Source organism: Eriocheir sinensis, unplaced genomic scaffold, assembly GCF_024679095.1.
Source record: "Eriocheir sinensis breed Jianghai 21 unplaced genomic scaffold, ASM2467909v1 Scaffold24, whole genome shotgun sequence".
NCBI lineage: Eukaryota > Metazoa > Arthropoda > Malacostraca > Decapoda > Varunidae > Eriocheir > Eriocheir sinensis.
In genome coordinates, this window is record NW_026111543.1 from 1407769 (window position 1) to 1432845 (window position 25077).

The following is a 25077-nucleotide window of genomic DNA, read 5'->3' on the forward strand; positions in this document are numbered from 1 at the left end:
ACGATAATTAGTGACACAACGTAAGAAAAACTGTCTGTACGGGGCTGGGCTCAGGTCAGGCGGCCCCCGATGACGCGGGTGTTAGAATCGCTCCTAACGGGGTAACTAACGCTGGCACACCTGACCTGGCACCTCACACACCTGCCGGCACACCTCTAAATTATGTTGTAATAATACCAATGAATCAAGGCACAAATGGAATAAGAGAAATTTTCAGAGTAAATTCTCAGACGGGGTTAGATTAGGTTAGTTTTCTTTTATTATTGACCCGGCAGTAGCAGCGGGGGATCATGTTTCTTAATGGTCCCTCTAAGCAAGAAAAATGAGAAAAAATCACCCCTCACACAAACCATTTCATAATATATATCAAAGCATTTGTGATCAGTTTATGCATCATCTATTTTTGGGGGGTTTATATCATGGCACAAATTTGGCCCGTTGCTGCTACAAGGTAAGGCCACAAATTTGGCCCGTCACTGCTACACGGTAAAGCCACAAATTTGGCCTGTCACTGCTACACGGTAAAGCCACAAATTTGGCCCGTCACTGCTACACGGTAAAGACACAAATTTGGCCCGTCACTGCTACACGGTAAAGCCACAAATTTGGCCCGTCACTGCTACACGGTAAGGCCACAAATTTGGCCCGTCACTGCTACCGGGTTAGTACTAAATGAAGCAGTTCAAGGATAACTATGCATGAACACAACAAAGCCCACACAGCTATGGGCTTGTGTAACCATCAACAGTGGTATGCATTTCTTACCAATGTATGCCGGGAGGTCATGACGCAGGGCAGGGCGGGTCATCTCAGGCATGGAAGAGTCGGTCATTTAGGGGTTTCTGGAAACTATAACCTTATAAATAATAACAGGCATCATATATTTATTAGAAATGAACAGTCAGTGTCTCAAAATTGGTATGCAAAGCTAATATGCTACCTAAAGGTGCGTCCACACCTGCGACACAACAAGTCGGCAACATTAAGTACAACTTTGTAGGCAATAAGTTGTTCGACTGTTGACGGAACATTGTTGTCGACATGTTGGTAGCGATTTATTGGTGATATGTTGGCAACCCTGGTATGGACGAGTCGATGTGGTTGGAGATATCCGAGCAGACACAGAACACCAACAGCGACTGCGTGAGCGTGACCATGGAGTGGTCAAGAGAAAAGACTGCTCAATTAATTGAAATTTATCGAGGATACCCATTGCTATGGGATCTGACCCATGCCCTATACAAACACAGGTTCAAGAGGGCAGACGCCTGGTGTGAAATAGCTGAAAATATCCAAATGGAGAGAGATGAAGTGGAGAGAAAAATGAAGAACCTCGTGACACAGTTCAGAGGAGAACTGAAAAAATCTCAAGAAAAGAAGTCTGGTGATGGAACTGAGGACGCATACAAGAGTCAGTGGTTTGCGTTCAGCATCATGCTGTTTCTAGCTGACAAACACAAGCTACATAAGACCTATGATGCTGGATTTCAGGTAAGAAACTGCATGTTCGTATACTATTTTTTTTTTCACATTTACAGCACACTAATTTGGTGTCAAAGCAGAACATTTGTAATCACTGGTTTACATACATATTACTGTGGCTTCAGAAAATATAACATAATTGAAATTGCAGGTACGCACAGTCATATACAACATTATTAACTTGGTTGCCAAAAATGAAGCAGTTTTAATAACTTGTATACACATATACAATACATTTTTGTGTTTACAGAAAACCGAACACAGTCAGAATCAGTTATACAATGCCTAATTGTATCTGTCTTGCCAACTTATACGACCTACATCACTGATAAAATATTCCGTAAAGCCTTCACGGATGTCCTTGCTCTCCATGTTGTTGTTTTCCGGTACTGACTCCAGTGGCATCATTGTGGATTCCATACCTGGCAGTGCATCTTGTCTCCATGAACCTGGGATAAGTGTGTCATAATCCATGTCATTAGCATCAAACGTACGTGGGGGAGTGTACAACTGTCGTGATGTTGAACTCCGTCGGAAGAAATTGTGTAAGTGTACACATGCTAATGTTATTTTCTTGGCAGAATCAGATTGCACCAGCATTGCCCTACGAAGAATTCTGAACACAGCAGTGAGAATTCCAAACACGTTCTCAACTACTCGTCTAGCCCTGCTTAATTGATAGTTGAGTATCCTCTTGTTAAATCCTGGACTGTGTTCACCTGGGTAGGGTTTCATAAGGTTCTCTGTCAAGGGAAATGCGTCATCCCCAACAAATATGTAAGGGGTGGCAGTCTGACGCCCCGGAAGTGCATGTGGAGGTGGCAAATGCAAAGTTCCATCCCTGAGGGCTCGACTGAAACTAGTGTGTGAAAAAACACCTGCGTCAGATAACCTACCCTGGCAACCTACATTCACTTAAAGAAAATTGTACATACTATCAACTATGGCAAACAATATAGTAGCCCTTGTAGTTGTAGTAGTCGCTGCCAGTAGAAGCTGGTGCCTGCACGGTGATATGTTTACCATCAAGTGCACCAACACAGTGCGGGAAATTCCACCTTTGCTCAAATCCCCGGGCCACTGTTCTCCACTCGTCCTCGTTCGCTGGTGTCTGAAAACCATAATCGCATCCTTTATTGAAATATGAATGGATAATTAAGTCATAGGCATAGTTCTCTCTCTCTCTCTCTCTCTCTCTCTCTCTCTCTCTCTCTCTCTCTCTCTCTCTCTCTCTCTCTCTCGGGGGGATATGATTGAAGTATTCAAGTGGATGAAGGGCATAAATAGGGGTAGTATAGATAAAGTATTAACACGTTCAAGCCTGGTTGATACACGTGGAAATGGAATGAAACTTGAAAAGTACAGATTCAGACGCGATACCGGGAAGTACTGGTTCGGGAATAGAGTAGTAGACTTGTGGAATAGGTTACCTAGGGAAGTTGTTGATTGTAACACGGTGAATACTTTCAAATTAAAGTTAGACGACCATATGGGTAACAGTGGGTGGTTGTGAAAAGGACTTGCCGAGTATGGGCCTAATGGCCTTCTGCAGGAATCCTCATTCTTATGTTCTTATGTTCTCTCTCTCTCTCTCTCTCTCTCTCTCTCTCTCTCCAGAGATACGGAGGTCAGAGGTTTATAAATGTATTAATGTGTTTTCTTATCCAACAGAAGAGTGCAGATAACGCATCGACATTGGCTGACGCTGATGAGTGCGCAGGAGACATGGTAGTGGGTGAGTCTACATTCGAAGGAGACGAATGTAGCCGTCCGAGCACAAGTGGAACAAATGCTGCTGCACCCGCAAAGATTAGGAAGATGTCTGTGTCTCGGAAATCAAGAAATAATGATGATGACATGTTACAAGAGGCTTATGACGTTATGACAGGAGTACATCGCCGCCTTACTGAAAAAGATGAACATCAAATGTTTGCAGACTTAATTGCAACAAAACTTCGAAAATTAAAAACACCTTATGCTCAGGCAACTGTACAGAATAAGATCCAAAACATGTTATATGAGGCAGAACAAGGAATATATGATAATCCCCCACAATACCATACCCATAATATGTCCTCCCTTTCAACAGACAATGCCAGATGTGATGTGACTGTGCATGCCACTGATGTTAACTTGGATGAAATACACAGTGCTCAGTTATAAGACTTGTTCGTCCTTTTTTATCCTTATCAGCAACAAGTGATATATGCACATATGATGTAATGCTTTATATGTATTATTGGTGAAGGGTACTGGTAATAGAAAGTAAATTTGGCTTTGGATGGGGCATGTCAGGGTCTTACTAACGTTTGTATATGTCTTAAATTGGATAATTTCTTGGTAAATTGCACTCACTCTCTTCGGGGACACAACGATTTTTTTACTTGGAAGGTTTTGACGTTTTCTGAAATAATCCAACACGCATTCTATCGAAAATGACTAGTTAGTTTTTTTTCAGCCCCCCTCTCCCTCAGGTTCATAACGAATCATTTCCGAGCGAATCGAATGAAGTTATTTAAGAAAATCACAACAAAACGTTTCAGAAAAAATAGTTTTCGCCTTTTAAGTAATGGGATTTACTTGCTTTGGCATTGTAACCTCCTTACCTTACGGGGGGTTCTTCCCCCCCTCGTCGGTAAATGAAACGCTGTTGAAGGGTTGGGTTGCTTACTCCCCCACATCCAATCCCGTGTGCTACGACCCGTTAAATGTAAATTGCCAGAGAAGTTTATAAAAATAATAAAAAATTGCTAGTTATGCATGATTTCCGGGTCAAAATAATCCGTTTCTGCGAGTGCAATGTACCGTTATATCTTAAATTGTACGGTAATGTACGACCGTACATGCGTTATTACACTTATCATAATTCAGTGTTAGTATAGTACATTATTGTATGAGGTCCTCTTACCTTTATGTACTCGCTGAGAGCTGTAATCAATGCATCGCAGACTTCTGGAACAATCCGGCTGATTGCTTGCTTGGACATCTTGAAAGAGTATCTGAGGCTACTGTAAGAGTCTCCTGTTGCCAGAAAGCGCGGTGTCACACCAAGGCGGTCTGATGCCGATATTGGCTGCCTGAATCTTGTGTCTTCTTTAGTTATAGTAGGACCAATCATGTGCAACAAATACTCAAAATCGGATTTGGTTATCCGAAAGAAAGTCTCGAACACTCCTTTTTCGTACATTGTACGTGGCAAGAGGGAGACATCATCCTCTATAACGGTGCGCACGAGATCTAAATGTCCTTCAGTGTTCCTATTATGTAATAGGGAGGGTCTCGTCCACACTCTACGTCGACGTCTTCTCCGATGAAGACACAAAATCACAACAGTAGCAGCTGCTGCCGCCAAAGCGTCCTCGCCCGCCGACATACTCTTCAGGACTCCAGAGAGAGGTGTGGACGGTTTCACCAAGTCGACTCGTGTTGCCACTATGTTGGCCAACATTCTAGCAGACAAAGTTTCAAACATTGTTGTCGATATGTATCCAGATGTTGATTGTAAGGTTTCGAACTTTGTTGTCAATATGTCGGCAGACAAAAAGTCGCAGGTGTGGATGCACCTTAACTCTTACTCCCAAGGTTAGGTTAGAATTGTTTTGAATCTTACAGTAAAGGGATGCAAATCAAGGGTATATATAACAACACACCCCACATAGCTATGGACTGGAATATCCATTAACAGCAGGCATTTCTTACCAATTTATGCCAGGGGGCGGGCAGGCCAGGAAGGTGGGGCTAGTCATCTCAGGCATGTAGTGGTTTCTGTAAAATACAAGGAATTACCAGACCTAAACCACTATTACACCAGCCCACTACACACCACAAAAAATGTCCACATATGCAACCAACTAACGCCCCCCTCTCCCAACCCAGCAGGGGGCTTCGTGGTGCAGTGGTTAGCACACTCGGCTCACAAATGAGAGAGCCCGAGTTTGATTCCCACGACAGCCTTCCACGCCCGTGCATGCGTGGATACATGAGATTAGTGCAGGAAAGATGTATTTTAGCCGTGAAAACGAAAAAATATGTTACGGGCTAGGTTACTGTCCCAGCCCGCCATGAAAAATATATATTCTTATTTTCTCAAAAAGGAAGACACTTAAGATCACGCCCATAAGCCCACGACAGCCTTCCACGCCCGTGCACACGTGGATATATGAGAGTAGTGCAGGAAAGATGTATTTTAACCGTGAAGACGAAAAAATATGTTACGGGCTTGGTTACTGTCCCAGCCCGCCACGAAAAATATATATCCTTATTTTCTCAAAAACGCCCATAAGCCACGACAGCCTTCCACGCCCGTGCACACGTGGAAATATGAGACTAGTGCAGGAAAAATGTATTTTAGCCGTGAAAACGAAAAAATATGTTACGGGCTAGGTTACTGTCCCAGCCCGCCACGAAAAATATATATCCTTATTTTCTCAATAAGGAAGACACTTAAGATCACGCCCATAAGCCCACGACAGCCTTCCACGCCCGTGCACATGTGGATACATGAGACTAGTGCAGGAAAGATGTATTTTAGCCGTGAAAACGAGAAATATGTTACGGGCTAGGTTACTGCCCAAACCCGCCACGAAAAATATATATCCTTATTTCTCAAAAAGGAAGACACTTAAGATCACGCCCATAAGCCCACAACAGCCTTAAACGCCCGTGCACACGTGGATATATGAGACTAGTGCAGGAAAAATGTATTTTAGCCGTGAAAACGAAAAAATATGTTACGGGCTAGGTTAATGCCCCAGCCCGCCACGAAAAATATATATCCTTATTTTCTCAAAAAGGAAGACACTTAAGATCACGCCCGTACGCCCACGTCAGCCTTCCACGCCCGTGCACACGTGGATATATGAGAGTAGTGCAGGAAAGATGTATTTTAGCCGTGAAGACGAAAATTTTGTTACGAGGTGAAAGTCAAACTGCCCCGCCCCGCCCCACCCCGCCGAGAACATTTGAGCTTGTTTTCTGCAATATTACATCATCTACGCTAACGCCAGTGTAGGAAAGCCTTTCCCCATCGACAGTGAATGCGTGAGGCGTTGTGGCGACTCTTGCAAACGATAATTAGTGACAAAACGTAAGAAAAACTGTCTGTACGGGGCTGGGCTCAGGTCAGGCGGCCCCCGATGACGCGGGTGTTAGAATCGCTCCTAGCGGGGTAACTAACGCTGGCACACCTGACCTGGCACCTCACACACCTGCCGGCACACCTCTAAATTATGTTGTAATAATACCAATGAATCAAGGCACAAATGGAATAAGAGAAAATTTCAGAGTAAATTCTCAGACGGGGTTAGATTAGGTTAGTTTTCTTTTATTATTGACCCGGCAGTAGCAGCGGGGGATCATGTTTCTTAATGGTCCCTCTAAGCAAGAAAAATGAGAAAAAATCACCCCTCACACAAACCATTTCATAATATATATCAAAGCATTTGTGATCAGTTTATGCATCATCTATTTTTGGGGGGTTTATATCATTGCACAAATTTGGCCCGTTGCTGCTACAAGGTAAGGCCACAAATTTGGCCCGTCACTGCTACACGGTAAAGCCACAAATTTGGCCTGTCACTGCTACATGGTAAAGCCACAAATTTGGCCCGTCACTGCTACACGGTAAAGACACAAATTTAGCCCGTCACTGCTACATGGTAAAGCCACAAATTTGGCCCGTCACTGCTACACGGTAAGGCCACAAATTTGGCCCGTCACTGCTACCGGGTTAGTATTAAATGAAGCAGTTCAAGGGTAACTATGCATGAACACAACAAAGCCCACACAGCTATGGGCTTGTGTAACCATCAACAGTGGTATGCATTTCTTACCAATGTATGCCGGGAGGTCATGACGCAGGGCAGGGCGGGTCATCTCAGGCATGGAAGAGTCGGTCATTTAGGGGTTTCTGGAAACTATAACCTTATAAATAATAACAGGCATCATATATTTATTAGAAATGAACAGTCAGTGTCTCAAAATTGGTATGCAAAGCTAATATGCTACCTAACTCCTACTCCCAAGGTTAGGTTAGAATTGTTTTGAATCTTACAGTACAGGGATGCAAGTCAAGGGTATTTATAACAACACACCCCACATAGCTATGGACTGGAATATCCATTAACAGCAGGCATTTCTTACCAATTTATGGCAGGGGGCGGGCAGGCCAGGAAGGTGGGGCGAGTCATCTCAGGCATGTAGTGGTTTCTGTAAAATACAAGGAATTACCAGACCTAAACCACTATTACACCAGCCCACTACACACCACAAAAAATGTCCACATATGCAAACTAACCGCCCCCCCCCTCTCCCAACCCAGCAGGGGGCTTCGTGGTGCAGTGGTTAGCACACTCGGCTCACAAACGAGAGAGCCCGAGTTTGATTCCCACGACAGCCTTCCACGCCCGTGCATACGTGGATACATGAGATTAGTGCAGGAAAGATGCATTTTAGCCGTGAAAACAAAAAAATGTTACGGGCTAGGTTACTGTCCCAGCCCGCCATGAAAAATATATATCCTTATTTTCTCAAAAAGGAAGACACTTAAGATCACGCCCGTACACCCACGTCAGCCTTCCACGCCCGTGCACACTTGGATATATGAGAGTAGTGCAGGAAAGATGTATTTTAGCCGTGAAGACGAAAATTTTGTTACGAGGTGAATGTCAAACTGCCCCGCCTCGCCCCGCCCGCCGAGAATATTTGAGCTTGTTTTCTGCAATATTACATCATCTACGCTAACGCCAGTGTAGGCAAGCCTTTCCCCATCGACAGTGAATGCGTGGGGCGTTGTGGCGACTCTTGCAAACGATAATTAGTGACACAACGTAAGAAAAACTGTCTGTACGGGGCTGGGCTCAGGTCCGGCGGCCCCCGATGACGCGGGTGTTAGAAGCGCTCCTAACGGGGTAACTAACGCTGGCACACCTGACCTGGCACCTCACACACCTGCCGGCACACCTCTAAATTATGTTGTAATAGTCCACGCCCCCCAGTGGCCAGTATTTGGGCCACATTACCTGATATTGCACGAGGCAACTCTAAGCCGTTCGTCAATAATCAAGCAAACGTTCGTGTTTTTTCCAAGTCAATGATAAAAATGCATAAACGTCCCTTATTTCTAAACGTACACCAATTCTGATACACCACTGGAATACAACAGAATAGACAACAGAATACATTAAAATACAACAGAATACAACAAAAAACAACGGAATAGAACAGAATACATTAAAATACAACAGAAAACAACAGGAAACAACAGAAAACAACAGGAAACAACAGAAAAACAACAAGAAACAACAAAAGAACAACAGGAAACAAAAGAAAAATAAGAGGAAACAACAGAAAAACAAAAGAAAAGAACAGAAGACAACAGAAAAACAACAGAAAACATTAGAAAACAACGGAAAACAGAAAAACAACTGAAAGCAAAAGAAAAACAACAGAAAACAAAAGAAAACAACAAAAAACCATCCGAAAACAACAGAAAAACAACGGAAAACAACAGAAAAACAACATAAAACAACAGAAAGCAAAAGAAAAACAACAGAAAACATAAGAAAACAACAGAAAACAACAAAATCAACAAAAAAACAGCAGAAAACAACAGAAGAGAACAGAAAAATAACAGAAAACAACAGGAAACAACAGAAAAACAACAAGAAACAACAGAAGAACAACAGGAAACAAAAGAAAAACAACAGGAAACAACAGAAAAACAAAAGAAAAGAACAGAAAACAACAGAAAACATTAGAAAACAACAGAAAGCAAAAGAAAAACAACAGAAAACAAAAAAACAACCGAAAACAACAGAAAAACAATGGAAAACAACAGAAAATAACAGAAAAACAACATAAAACAACAGAAAAACAACAGAAAGCAAAAGAAAAACAACAGAAAACATAACAACAGAAAAACAACCGAAATCAACAAAAAAACAGCAGAAAACAACAGAAGAGAACAGAAAAATAACAGAAAACAACAGGAAACAACAGAAAAACAAGAAACAACAGAAGAACAACAGGAAACAAAAGAAAAACAACAGGAAACAACAGAAAAACAAAAGAAAAGAACAGAAAACAACAGAAAACATTAGAAAACAACAGAAAAACAACAGAAAGCAAAAGAAAAACAACAGAAAACAACAAAAAAACAACCAAAAACAACAGAAAATAACAGAAAAACAACAGAAAACAACAGAAAGCAAAAGAAAACAACAGAAAACAACAGAAAAACAACCGAAAACAAAAAAAAACACAGCAGAAAACAACAGAAGAGAACAGAAAAATAACAGAAAACAACAGAAAAACAACCGAAAAACAAAAGAAAACAAAAAACAACAGAAAAAAACAGAAAACATAAAAACAATAGAAACCAACAGAAAAACATCAGAAACCAACAGAAAAAACAGGAAACAGAAAAACTACAAAAACAACAGAAAACAACAGAAAAATAACAGAGAACAACAGGAAAACAACAGAAAACAGAAAAACAAGAGAAAACAGAAAACAAAAAAACAACAGAAAACAAAAGAAAAACTACAAAAAACAGAAAACAACGTAAAACAACAGAAAAACAAAAAACAACAGAAAACAACAGAGATACAACAGAAAGCAACAGAAAACTACAAAAAAACAACAGAAAACAGCAGAAAAACAATGGAAAACAACAGAAAAACAACAGAAAATGACAGGAAAAGAAAAGAACATGACCTTATTACAAATTCTACCTACTCCCATTAGCCCGCCATTACTATTAATCCCCGCCCCCTTTATTTATCACCACGCAATTTACTGTCCCCATTTACCCCTTATTCGACACTGAACATGACCTAATTACGAATTTCACCTACTCCCATTAGCCCCCCCCCCCCCCCATTGCCATCAACCCCCGCCCCCTCTGATTATCACCACGCAATTTACTGACCCCTTTAACCCAGTATTTGACACCTCAAATGACCTATTTTCGAGTTTCACCTACACCCATTAGCCCCCGCCGCCTTTAATTATCACCACGCAATTTACTGACCCCATTTACCCATTACTCGACACCAAACATGACCTAATTACGAATTCCACCTACTCCCATTAGCCCCCCCCATTACTATCAACCCCTGCCCCCTCTGATTATCACCATGCAATTTACTGACCCCATTAACCCAGTATTTGACACCTCACATGACCCATTTTCGAGTTTCACGTACTCCATTAGCCCCCCTCCATTAACATTAGCCCCCACCCCCTTTAATTATCACCACACAATTTACTGACCCCATTTACCCATTATTCGACACCGAACATGACCAAATTACGAATTCCACCTACTCCCAATGGGCCCCCCCCCATTACCATTAACCCCCGCCCCCTTTAATTATCACCACGCAATTGACTGACCTCATTTACCCATTATTCGACACCGAACATGAACAAATTACGAATTCCACCTACACCCAATGGCACCCTCCCCCCCATTACCATTCACCCCCGTCCCCTCTGATTATCACCACGCAATTTACTGACCCCATTTACCCAGTATTTGACACCTCACATGACCTATTTTCGAGTTGCCCCTACTCCCATTAGCAACCCCCCCCAATTACCATTCACCCCCGCCCCCTTTAATTATCACCACGCAATTTACTGACCCCATTATTCCAGTATTTGACACCTCACATGATCCATTTTTGAGTTTCACCTACACCCATTAGCCCCCCCGCCAGTACCGTTAGCCCCCGCCCCCTTTAATTATCACCACGCAATTTACTGACCCTATTTACCCAGTATTCGACATCGAACATGACCTAATTACGAATTCCACCTACTCCCATTAGCCTTCCACGCCCGTGCACACGTGGGTACATGAGACTAGTGCAGGAAAGATCTATTTTAGCCGTGAAAACGAAAACTATGTTACGGGCTAAGTATCTGCCCCAAGCCCGCCATGAAAAATATATATCCTTATTTTCTCACAAAGGAAGACACTTAAGATCACGCCCGTACGCCCACGTCAGCCTTCCACGTCAGGGGCTTCCACATGCCGGGCAAGCCATCCATCACGGACATCAGATCGTGGTATGGCTTCGTAAACCAGCTCGCCCCCTTCCTCGCCACCGCGCCGATCATGAACGCCTTCCGGGAGTTACTGAAGAAACCAACCGGAAGACACGTGTACTGGGACGACCAGCTTCAGTAGAAATTCCGCCAAGCCCAGGACACTATATGCCAGCTGGCCAAGGACGGTCTGACGTATTACGATAAAACCCGCCCCACCGCTGCCATCACCGACTGGAGCCGAGAGGGCATCGGATTCGTCATCCTCCAGCAGTACTGCAGTTGTGCATCGGCCTCCGCCCCATACTGCTGTAAGGGCGGGTGGCACCTGGCCCTGTGCGGCAGCCGGCACCTCACCACCGCCGAGGCTGGATACGCAGCTGTGGAAGGAGGCTCTGGCGGTGGCGTGGTGCCTCCAAAAGGCGAGGTTGTTCCTGCTGGGATGCCCAAACCTCACCATCGTGACCGACCACCGCCCCCTTGTGAAGCTCCTAGGAGACAGCTCTGACGAGCGTTGTCAACCCCAGGCTCTTCAGGCTCAAGGAACGAACACTACAGTTCCGATTCCAAATCAAATACCTCCCTGGGAAGAGCAACACCGCCGCCGACTTTCTGTCCCGCTACCCAGCTCTCAGGGCACCCCCGACAACAGCGGACCTCGACTCGGGCGAGGATATCATCGGGGCAGTCGCCGCCGCAGTCATAGCCTGCACCGATCGGGAGGGACGCGTGGTGGACGAAGAGGAGGTCAAGCGGAAGGCCGCCGACGACCCGACGTACCAGATGTTAGTCGCTAAGGTCATGGCGGGTGACTGGCACCAGCATAAAGCACAAGAAGTGGCATCCCTGCGTCCCTTCTATGGGGCGAGGGACAGGCTGGCAGTGATGCACGACGTAGTGACATACATGTTTGACCAGGGGTACGTGCGCCTCGTCATCCCCGAAGCTCTCCGACAGCAGGTAGCAGCAAACCTACACGCCAGCCACCAGGGCCTCGGTTCCATGCTGCGGAGGGCGAGGCAGTGTGTATACTGGGGATTGAGGGGACCTGCACCACCGCTCCGCATGCACAGAATGCGAAACACGCGCCCCATCGCAGCCCGCAGAAACGCTGGCGATGACGCCGCCCCCTGAGTACCCGTTCCAGCAGACGGTGGCCGACATGTTCCAGCACGAAGGACACATGTACATGGCCTACGCCGACAGGCTTGCCAGCTGGCTGGAAATAGCTCACTTCCCACACGGGAGCACACACGCCCTGCGTTTCCTTAGCCGGACATCTTACACTCACCAAGAAGCAGCAGACTGTCACACCAGCCAGTCAGGGGCAGGAGAGCCTTCTTGAGGAAGTGCCGGGCAGTGCCACCGCTCTGAAAAACCAACATTACAATGAGTGGATGAGCCCAGAACACTGCTGCTGCCCAGACTGACAACACAGTGCAGCCCGGCACACTACACGTGCTGCTATAAGCCACCTCAGGAGGAGGAGGAGGAGGTGGAGGACTGGTTCACAGAGTCATGACATTCTTCTTCCAAACAACAAAACTGTTTCCTCAAAAACTTTTCTTACAAATTTCTGGTTCTTATAATTCCAATCTAACACTGACAGGTGTGGCCAGAACACTCTTCTGAGGACAAGGAAAAAAAGCTGCATGTCCCGGCCCCTGACCTGACCTGACCTGACCAAAGAAAAAGCCACCAAAAGCTGTCCACTCACTTCCTTCCTTTCTCTCTTCTTTCCTTCCTCTGGACACTCTGTTGACAGGAAAACAGTTAGGAAGAAAAAATAAAAGAAAATAAGAGTCAACACAACACACACACACACACACACACACACACACGAAGAGGAAGGCTGTGAAAGGCAGGCAGGCACTTGTGGTGCCCCGCAGGGCACTACATCTACCAACACAGATGCAGTAACACCTCCTGACCCAGTATGAGCACCACAAATAAATAAAGAAGAAGAAAGCGATGATGAACGGTAGAATTCATCTAATAACAAGAACAATTTGAAGAACACAGCACAGCGAGGCGACAGTGTGAAGAACAAACCATCATGGAAACACACAGGGAGTAAAAAGGGGCGTCTCAGGCCACCACATAGCTCTGCCGGAAACCACCCACTTCACCCAACGACAGCACCACGCTAAAGGACGAGAATCATGTAAACCCAAGCCATGTAGACTACTCATGAATATTCACTCTTATGTACTTATGAGGATGTAACCATATCATAGAGTGCACCCTCAGTGCCTTATGTGTAAAGTCAATGGTTATGACGTAGTAATGACGTATAGTGACGTAGGCAACCGCCCATATAAGGGGGTTCCTGTTGGATGTACGAGATGTATTCTGCCTGCGCCCGCACCCGCGAGGCGAACCTCTGTCAGTTATTGACTCACTCAGTAAACGGGAGCACACACGCCCTGCATTTCCTTAGCCAGACATCTTACATGGCACAGTGAACGGAAGTCTGGACCTACTAACTGACCACTCCTCCCCGGCCGTCACCAGCCTCCGCTCCAGAGAAGTGCGAGCTGGAGATGTCGCCAGCCGCCTTTAAGTCACGGAGGAGGTCCATGGAGTGCTGGCTGCTTCTGTGCAGGTGGCCGCCACAGGAGGCAGTGCAACACGTCAGGCTCCAATGCGTCCCTGCCCTGCATTGGGCCCTGGACGCACGCTTCACTATGGACCAGTGGAGCACCCTGACTCCACCCACGGCCTTGGACGCCATCGGCAAGCTCGTCCTTCGGCCATATACACAGGCAGTGCAGTGGGCAGAGTTCTTTGGAGTGAGGCAGGAGCAGGAGTGTGTCAGTGAGTACATAACCAAGTGCACACAGAAAGCGACAGACTGTGCCTTTAAGTGCCAACAGCGTAGCACAGATTTGTCGGAGTACTTGTCGCTTAGAAAGTTAATGGGAGTCCTCCGTGACGTGACACTGAGGCAACAAGTGTACCAGGCGTGTGACTCAATCGGCAGTGTCGACGCCCTGAGGGCCATGTGTTGTGCTCACGAGGCCGCCCGTCGCGACACCACAGGTGGTGGAGGCCCGGGGCGGGAGGCTGCTCGTGCGGCTGGCACCGCGCAAAGCGAGGAGACCGAGTGCGAGGAAGAGTAGCTGTAATTTGAACTGAGCTATAAGATTAACAGTATTTATAACTGTTGGTGGAATTGAGGTTTTAAATCTAATAATTTTAATTCAGCTTAAGAGTTGTAAAAAGTAAACTAACTCATGTAAACAATATTCTCATGAGTAAATACACTCATCATATATATAAGGAAAAAAGTGCCCACCACCTCAGACAATTTGGTGGAAGACACTTAAAATCCTCCTGACACATACCCTGACGGTGGTAAGGGTATACAATATACATATTAGCGACGTTTCACAGGAGGTTTAATACATTATGTTAGTATCTTAATGTAGTGACACGACTTGCCTGATGGGCGAGCCTCGCATAACCCACTTAGCCAGGGGGGTACCTCTTTGGCCGACTGGTAAAGGAGTAGCTCTCCCGTTACGCTGGTCGTGGGTTCGATCCCTGGCGCCGGCAAACCTTTCCTTGTCTGGATTAATTTCGTGTGTTTCGTTACACGCGGTTTGTCGTGTGGGAGTGTTGTGAAGAGAAAATTCTGGCATTTCATTAATACTAACTAACAGCTTACAGAATATTGAAAACTTCTGAAAAAAAAACCGAAAAGTTTTATAACAGCCATTGTATTCTGGCAGAGACACAGGTCAGTCAGGTGTCATGTTAGGTCTTGTTCATTAGGTTAGGTTAGAATTAAATAACACTAAACTTCCTAGCGATCCGATCACACCTCGGACAATGTATTGCATCAGCGGCACACGTTAGGTTTTATGAGATAATAATTCTTGCTTTAAACAGAACCAGCTCATGGGTAATATATATGACAACAATATTGCCCACCTAGCTGTGTGCTGGATAACCATTAACAGTACTATGCATTACTTACCAACTGACGCAGGGGCAGGTCGTGACATGCGAGGCGGGGCAGGGCGGGGGGTCAGGGAGTGGACCTCCAGCATTGAAAAGTCACCCATTCAGCGCACGGTTTCTGTAAAATAGCAGCATCCCCATAATAAAGAGCATCATATACTGACCAAAGCAGAAATAAGTAGTACCAAGGAATCAAGGTACAAATGGAATACGAGAAATTTTCAGAGTAAATTCTCAGACGGGGTTAGATTAGGTTAGTTTTCTTTTTTTATTGACCCGGCGGTAGCAGCGAGGGATCATGTTTCGTAATGGTCCCTCTAAGCAAGAAAAATGAGAAAAAATCACCCCTCACACAGCTATGGGCTTGTGTAACCATCAACAGTGGTATGCATTTCTTACCAATGTATGCCGGGAGGTCATGACGCAGGGCAGGGCGGGTCATCTCAGGCATGGAAGAGTCGGTCATTTAGGGGTTTCTGGAAACTATAACCTTATAAATAATAACAGGCATCATATATTTATCAGAAATGAACAGTCAGTGTCTCAAAATTGGTATGCAAAGCTAATATGCTACCTAACTCCTACTCCCAAGGTTAGGTTAGAATTGTTTTGAATCTTACAGTAAAGGGATGCAAATCAAGGGTATATATAACAACACACCCCACATAGCTATGGACTGGAATATCCATTAACAGCAGGCATTTCTTACCAATGTATGCCAGGGGGCGGGCAGGTCATGATGGTTGGTTGGGGCGGGGCGGGTCGGGTCATCTCACGCATGTAGTGGTTTCTGTAAAATACAAGGAATTACCAGACCTAAACCACTATTACACCAGCCCACTACACACCACAAAAAATGTCCACATATGCAAACTAACCGCCCCCCACCCCTCCCCCAACCCAGCAGGGGGCTTCGTGGTGCAGTGGTTAGCACACTCGGCTCACAAACGAGAGAGCCCGAGTTCGATTTCCACGACAGCCTTCCACGCCCGTGCATACGTGGATATATGAGAGTAGTGCAGGAAAGATGTATTTTAGCCGTGAAAACGAAAAAAATATGTTACGGGCTAGGTTACTTCCCAAACCCGCCACGAAAAATATATATCCTTATTTTCTCAAAAAGGAAGACACTTAAGATCACGCCCGAACACCCACGTCAGCCTTCCACGCCCGTGCACACGTGGATATATGAGAGTAGTGCAGGAAAGATGTATTTTAGCCGTGAAGACGAAAATTTTGTTACGAGGTGAATGTCAAACTGCCCCGCCCCGCCCCGCCGAGAACATTTGAGCTTGTTTTCTGCAATATTGCATCATCTACGCTAACGCCAGTGTAGGCAAGCCTTTCCCCATCGACAGTGAATGCGTGGGGCGTTGTGGCGACTCTTGCAAATGATAATTTGTGACACAACGTAAGAAAAACTGTCTGTACGGTGATGGGCTCAGGTCCGGCGGGCCCCGATGACGCGGGTGTTAGAATCGCTCCTAACGGGGTAACTAACGCTGGCACACCTGACCTGGCACCTCACACACCTGCCGGCACACCTCTAAATTATGTTGTAATAGTCCACGCCCCCCAGTGGTCAGTATTTGGGCCACATTACCTGATATTGCACGAGGCAACTCTAAGCCGTTCGCCCATAATTTAGCAAACGTTCATGTTTTTTCCAAGTCAATGATAAAAATGTATAAACGTCCCTTATTTCTAAACGTACACCAATTCTGATGACACCACTGGAATACAACAGAATAGACAACAGAATACATTCCAATACAACAGAATACAACAAAAAACAACGGAATAGAACAGAATACATTAAAATACAACAGAATACAACAGAATAGAACAGAAAACAACAGGAAACAACAGAAAACAACAAGAAACAACAGGAAACAACAGAATAACAACAGGAAACAACAGAAAAACAACAGGAAACAAAAGAAAAACAACAGGAAACAACAGAAAAACAAAAGAAAAGAACAGAAAACAACAGAAAACATTAGAAAACAACAGAAAAATAACGGAAAACAACAGAAAGCAAAAGAAAAACAACAGAAAACAAAAGAAAACAACAAAAAAACAACCAAAAACAACAGAAAATAACAGAAAAACAACATAAAACAAAAGAAAACAATAGAAAATCAACAGAAAGCAAAAGAAAAACAACAGAAAACGTAAGAAAACAACAGAAAAACAACCGAAAACAACAGAAAAACAGCAGAAAACAACAGAAGAGAACAGAAAAATAACAGAAAACAACAGAAAAACAACCGAAAACAACAGAAAACAAAAAACAACAGAAAACAACAGAAAAAAACAGAAAACATAAAAACAATAGAAAACATCAGAAACCAACAGAAAAAACAGGAAACAACAGAAAAACTACAAAAAACAACAGAAAACAACAGAAAAATAACAGAAAACAACAGGAAAACAACAGAAAACAGAAAAACAAGAGAAAACAACAGAAAACAAAAAAACAACAGAAAACAAAAGAAAAACTACAAAAAACAACAGAAAACAAAAAAACAACAGCAAACAACAGGAAAACAACAGAAAAACAATAAACAATAGAAAACAACATACAACAGAAAGCAACAGAAAACAGAAAACTACAAAAAAACAACAGAAAACAGCAGAAAAACAACGGAAAACAACAGAAAACAACAGAAAATGACAGGAAAAGAAAAGAACATGACCTTATTACAAATTCTACCTACTCCCATTAGCCCCCATTTACTATTAATCCCTGCCCCCTTTATTTATCACCACGCAATTTACTGTCCCCATTTACCCCTTATTCGACACCGAACATGACCTAATTACGAATTTCACCTACTCCCATTAGCCCCCCCCCATTGCCATCAACCCCCGCCCCCTCTGATCATCACCACGCAATTTACTGACCCCTTTAACCCAGTATTTGACACCTCAAATGACCTATTTTCGAGTTTCACCTACACCCATTAGCCCCCGCCACCTTTAATTATCACCACGCAATTTACTGACCCCATTTACCCATTACTCAACACCGAATATGACCTAATTACGAAATCCACCTACTCCCATTAGCCCCACCCCATTACCATTAACCCCAGCCCCCATTAATTATCACCACGCAATTTACTCTCCCCGTTTACCCATTATTCGACACCGAACATGACCAAATTACGAATTCCACCTACTCCCATTAGCCCCCCATTACTATCAACCCCGCCCCACTGATTATCACCACGCAATTTACTGACCCCATTAACCCAGTATTTGACACCTCACATGACCCATTTTCGAGTTTCATGTACTCCCATTCGCCCCCCTCCATTACCATTAGCCCCCGCCCCCTTTAATCATCACCACGCAATTTACTGTCCCCATTTACCCATTACTCGACACTGAACATGACCTAATTACGAATTCCACACACTCCCATTAGCCCCCCCATTACCATTAACCCCCGCCCCCTTTAATTATCACCACGCAATTTATTGTTCCCATTTACCCATTATTCGACACCGAACATGACCAAATTACGAATTCCACCTACTCCCATTAGCCCCCCCCCATTACCATTAACCCCCGCCCCATCTGATTATCACTACTCAATTTACTGACCCCCTTAACCCAGTATTTGACACCTCACATGACCTATTTTCGAGTTTTACCTACTCATTAGCCCCCCATTACCATTAACCCCGCCCCTTTAATTATCACCCCGCAATTTTATGTCCCCATCTACCCATTATTCGACACCGAACATGAACGAATTATTAATTCCACCTACACCCAATTGCACCCCCCCCCATTACCATTCACCCCCGCCCCCTCTGATTATCACCACGCAATTTACTGACCCCATTTACCCAGTATTTGACACCTCACATGATCCATTTTCGAGTTTCACCTACTCCCATTAGCCCCCCAATTACCATTAACCCCGCCCCTTTAATTATCACCACGCAATTTAATGACCCCATTTACCCATCATTCGACACCGAACCTCACCTAATTACGAAATCCACCTACCCATTAGCCCTCCCCATTACCATTAACCCCCGCCCCCTCTCATTATCACCACGCAATTTACTGACCCCATTATTCCAGTATTTGACACCTCACATGATCCATTTCGAGTTTCCCTACACCCATTAGCCCCTCCATTAACGTTATCCCCCCCCCTTTAATTATCACCACGCAATTTACTGACCCCATTTACCCATTATTCGACACCTAACATCACCTAATTACGAAATCCAACTACACCCATTAGCATCCCCCCATTATCATTAACCCCGCCCTTCTCATTATCACCACGCAATTTACTGACCCCATTATTCCAGTATTTGACACCTCACATGATCCATTTTCGAGTTTCACCTACACCCATTAGCCCTCCCCCCCCATTACCATTAACCCCCGCCCCCTCTCATTATCACCACGCAATTTACTGACCCCATTATTCCAGTATTTGACACCTCACATGATCCATTTTCGAGTTTCACCAACACCCATTAGCCCCCCCTCCATTACCATTATCCCCCGCCCCCTTTAATTATCACCACGCAATTTACTGACCCCATTTACCCATTCTTCGACATCGAACATGACCTAATTACGAATTCCACCTACTCCCATTAGCCTTCCACGCCCGTGCCCACGGGTACATGAGACTAGTGCAGGAAAGATCTATTTTAGCCGTGAAAACGAAAACTATGTTACGGGCTAAGCATCTGCCCCCAGCCCGCCATGACCAATATATATCCTTATTTTCTCACAGAGGAAGACACTTAAGATCACGCCCGTACGCCCACGTCAGCCTTCCACGTCAGGGGCTTCCACATGCCGGGCAAGCCATCCATCGCGGACATCAGATCGTGGTATGGCTTCGTAAACCAGCTCGCCCCTTCCTCGCCACCGCCGATCATGAACGCCTTCCGGGAGTTACTGAAGAAACCAACCGGAAGACACGTGTACTTGGAAGACCAGCTTCAGTAGAAATTCCGCCAAGCCCAGGACACTCTATGCCAGCTGGCCAAGGACGGTCTGACGTACACGATAAAACCCCCACCGCTGCCATCACCGACTGGAGCCGAGATGGCATCGGATTCGTCATCCTCCAGCAGTACTGCAGTTGTGCATCGGCCTCCGCCCCATACTGCTGTAAGGGCGGGTGGCACCTGGCCCTGTGCGGCAGCCGGCACCTCACCACCGCCGAGGCTGGATACGCAGCTGTGGAAGGGGAGGCTCTGGCGGTGGCGTGGTGCCTCCAAAAGGCGAGGTTGTTCCTGCTGGGATGCCCAAACCTCACCATCGTGACCGACCACCGCCCCCTTGTGAAGCTCCTAGGAGACAGCTCTGACGAGCGTTGTCAACCCCAGGCTCTTCAGGCTCAAGGAACGAACACTACAGTTCCGATTCCAAATCAAATACCTCCCTGGGAAGAGCAACACCGCCGACTTTCTGTCCCGCTACCCAGCTCTCAGGGCACCCCCGACAACAGCGGACCTCGACTCGGACGAGGATATCATCGGGGCAGTCGCCGCCGCAGTCGTAGCCTGCACCGATCGGGAGGGACGCGTGGTGGACGAAGAGGAGGTCAAGCGGAAGGCCGCCGACGACCCGACGTACCAGATGTTAGTCGCCAAGGTCATGGCGGGTGACTGGCACCAGCATAAAGCACAAGAAGTGGCATCCCTGCGTCCCTTCTATGGGGTGAGGGACAGGCTGGCAGTGATGCACGACGTAGTGACATACATGTTTGACCAGGGGTACGTGCGCCTCGTCATCCCCGAAGCTCTCCGACAGCAGGTAGCAGCAAACCTACACGCCAGCCACCAGGGCCTCGGTTCCATGCTGCGGAGGGCGAGGCAGTGTGTATACTGGCCGGGGATTGAGGGGGACCTGCGGCACCACCGCTCCGCATGCACAGAATGCGAAACACGCGCCCCATCGCAGCCCGCAGAAACGCTGGCGATGACGCCGCCCCCTGAGTACCCGTTCCAGCAGACGGTGGCCGACATGTTCCAGCACGAAGGACACATGTACATGGCCTACGCCGACAGGCTTGCCAGCTGGCTGGAAATAGCTCACTTCCCACACGGGAGCACACACGCCCTGCGTTTCCTTAGCCGGACATCTTACACTCACCAAGAAGCAGCAGACTGTCACACCAGCCAGTCAGGGGCAGGAGAGCCTTCTTGAGGAAGTGCCGGGCAGTGCCACCGCTCTGAAAAACCAACATTACAATGAGTGGATGAGCCCAGAACACTGCTGCTGCCCAGACTGACAACACAGTGCAGCCCGGCACACTACATGTGCTGCTATAAGCCACCTCAGGAGGAGGAGGAGGAGGTGGAGGACTGGTTCACAGAGTCATCACATTCTTCTTCCAAACAACAAAACTGTTTCCTCAAAAACTTTTCTTACAAATTTCTGGTTCTTATAATTCCAATCTAACACTGACAGGTGTAGCCAGAACACTCTTCTGACGACAAGGAAAAAAAGCTGCATGTCCCGGCCCCTGACCTGACCTGACCTGACCAAAGAAAAAGCCACCAAAAGCTGTCCACTCACTTCCTTCCTTTCTCTCTTCTTTCCTTCCTCTGGACACTGTTGACAGGAAAACAGTTAGGAAGAAAAAATAAAAGAAAATAAGAGTCAACACAACACACACACACACACACACACACACACACACACACACACACGAAGAGGAAGGCTGTGAAAGGCAGGCAGGCACTTGTGGTGCCCCGCAGGGCACTACATCTACCAACACAGATGCAGTAACACCTCCTGACCCAGTACGAGCACCACAAATAAACAAAGAAGAAGAAAGTGATGATGAACGGTAGAATTCATCTAATAACAAGAACAATTTGAAGAACACAGCACAGCGAGGCGACAGTGTGAAGAACAAACCATTATGGAAACACACAGGAAGTAAAAAGGGGCGTCTCAGGCCACCACATAGCTCTGCCGGAAACCACCCACTTCACCCAACGACAGCACCACGCTAAAGGACGAGAATCATGTAAACCCAAGCCATGTAGAATACTCAGGAATATTCACTCTTATGTACTTATGAGGATGTGACCATATCATAGAGTGCACCCTCAGTGCCTTATGTGTAAAGTCAATGGTTATGACGTAGTAACGACGTATAGTGACGTAGGCAACCGCCCATATAAGGGGGTTCCTGTTGGATGTACGAGATGTTTTCTGCCTGCGCCCGCACCCGCGAGGCGAACCTCTGTCAGTTATTGACTCACTCAGTAAACGGGAGCACACACGCCCTGCATTTCCTTAGCCAGACATCTTACATGGCACAGTGAACGGAAGTCTGGACCTACTAACTGACCACTCCTCCCCGGCCGTCACCAGCCTCCGCTCCAGAGAAGTGCGAGCTGGAGATGTCGCCAGCTGCCTTTAAGTCACGGAGGAGGTCCATGGAGTGCTGGCTGCCACAGGAGGCAGTGCAACACATCAGGCTCCAATGCGTCCCTGCCCTGCATTGGGCCATGGACGCACGCTTCACTATGGACCAGTGGAGCACCCTGACTCTACCAACGGCCTTGGACGCCATCGGCAAGCTCGTCCTTCGGCCATATACACAGGCAGTGCAGTGGGCAGAGTTCTTTGGAGCGAGGCAGGAGCAGGAGTGTGTCAGTGAGTACATAACCAAGTGCACACAGAAAGCGACAGACTGTGCCTTTAAGTGCCGACAGCGTAGCACAGATTTGTTGGAGTACTTGTCGCTTAGAAAGTTAATGGGAGTCCTCCGTGACGTGACACTGAGGCAACAAGTGTACCAGGCGTGTGACTCAATCGGCAGTGTCGACGCCCTGAGGGCCATGTGTTGTGCTCACGAGGCCGCCCGTCGCGAAGCCACAGGTGGTGGAGGCCCGGGGCGGGAGGCTGCTCGTGCGGCTGGCACCGCGCAAAGCGAGGAGACCGAGTGCGAGGAAGAGTAGCTGTAATTTGAACTGAGCTATAAGATTAACAGTATTTATAACTTGGTGGAATTGAGGTTTTAAATCTAATAATTGTAATTCAGCTTAAGAGTTGTAAAAAGTAAACTAACTCATGTAAACAATATTCTCATGAGTAAATACACTCATCATATATATAAGGAAAAAAGTGCCCACCACCTCAGACAATTTGGTGGAAGACACTTAAAAATCCCTCCCTGACACTTACCCTGACGGTGGTATACAATATACATATTAGCGACGTTTCACAGGAGGTTTAATACATTATGTTAGTATCTTAATACTAACTAACAGCTTACAGAATATTGAAAACTTCTGAAAAAAATGTGAAAAGTTTTATAACAGCCATTGTATTCTGGCAGAGACACAGGTCAGTCAGGTGTCATGTTAGGTCTTGTTCATTAGGTTAGGTTAGAATTAAATAACACTAAACTTCCTAGCGATCCGATCACACCTCGGACAATGTATTGCATCAGCGGCACACGTTAGGTTTTATGAGGTAATAATTCATGGGTAATATATATGACAACAATATTGCCCACCTAGCTGTGTGCTGGATAACCATTAACAGTACTACGCATTATTTACCAACTGATGCCGGGGCAGGTCGTGACGTGCATTAAAATTAAAAAGTCATCCATTCAGCGCACGGTTTCTGTAAAATAGCAGCATCCCCATAATAAAGAGCATCATATACTGACCAAAGCAGGAATAAGTATTTCTATGTTCTTATGTAATGAAGTCATTTTCCCCCACAGCTTAGGTTACCAGTAGTGTAAGTTAAGGGTAGTAATTTCCTCTTATTTCTCTCTTTACTGTAAAATTTCCATGGCCCTTTCTTCCTTAAAGGTACATGAGAGAGAGAGAGAGACTGCGAGCTCCGGGGTGAAGAAAGGGAAGAGCCTGCGTGGAAAAGTACCCCCCTTGTAACCTAAACACGTCTGCTGGCTTGTCAAAACCAGGCTGGATGTGCTAGAAATGTTGTAATTACCACCACACCCCGCCCTAAACGCACACCCACTAAAGAGCTTGTGGTGATGATAAGCGAGGGTTGTTTTGGTAGGTGACAGCCCTGTGTGACCTGCTGTAGCCCTGGTCAGGTCAGCCTTGACGTGAGATTAACTTTAATTAACAAGAGTACTACATCACAGCGGTGCGAATATTCCCGAAGCCTCTGTACAGGGTCCCAGGGTCACATGGGTGTTATTCTATACATTTGCCGTCACGGCACGAATGGCTGGCATCACACTGATTCTGGCACCACACGAATCTATGCCACTGTGAACACTGCCTGGTAACATAACACTGTCTGTGGCACTGCATATTAAACACCCTGGCTGAGCCCACATCACAGGAGGGGGGTCACACCAGGTAGGTTAACAAGACACTGTAACACTGGGTAACTAATCTGTCTTGCATCACGTAACACCTGCTGAACATGGAACTGTCGGTGGCACTGTTAACACTGCATAACACCTGAGAGCCCACGTCACAGCCCGTCACCTTAACACAGTGACGTAACACAGCCAGTAACAGCCCTATCATGTGTCCAGGTAACAGAATACTACTAATGTCACAACGTGTAACACTC

At 45.9% G+C, this 25077-nt stretch overlaps 1 protein-coding gene across 1 annotated transcript; it reads left to right on the forward strand.

Annotated features, from left to right (window-relative positions):
- Positions 1-13307: 13307 nt before the first annotated feature.
- Positions 13308-24064, forward strand: LOC126991108 (uncharacterized). The gene is made up of 2 exons (XM_050849803.1): positions 13308-14715; positions 23525-24064. The coding sequence occupies exon 1, from the start codon at positions 14079-14081 to the stop codon at positions 14655-14657; it is 579 nt and encodes a 192-aa protein (XP_050705760.1). The 5' UTR covers positions 13308-14078; the 3' UTR covers positions 14658-14715; positions 23525-24064.
- Positions 24065-25077: the final 1013 nt, after the last annotated feature.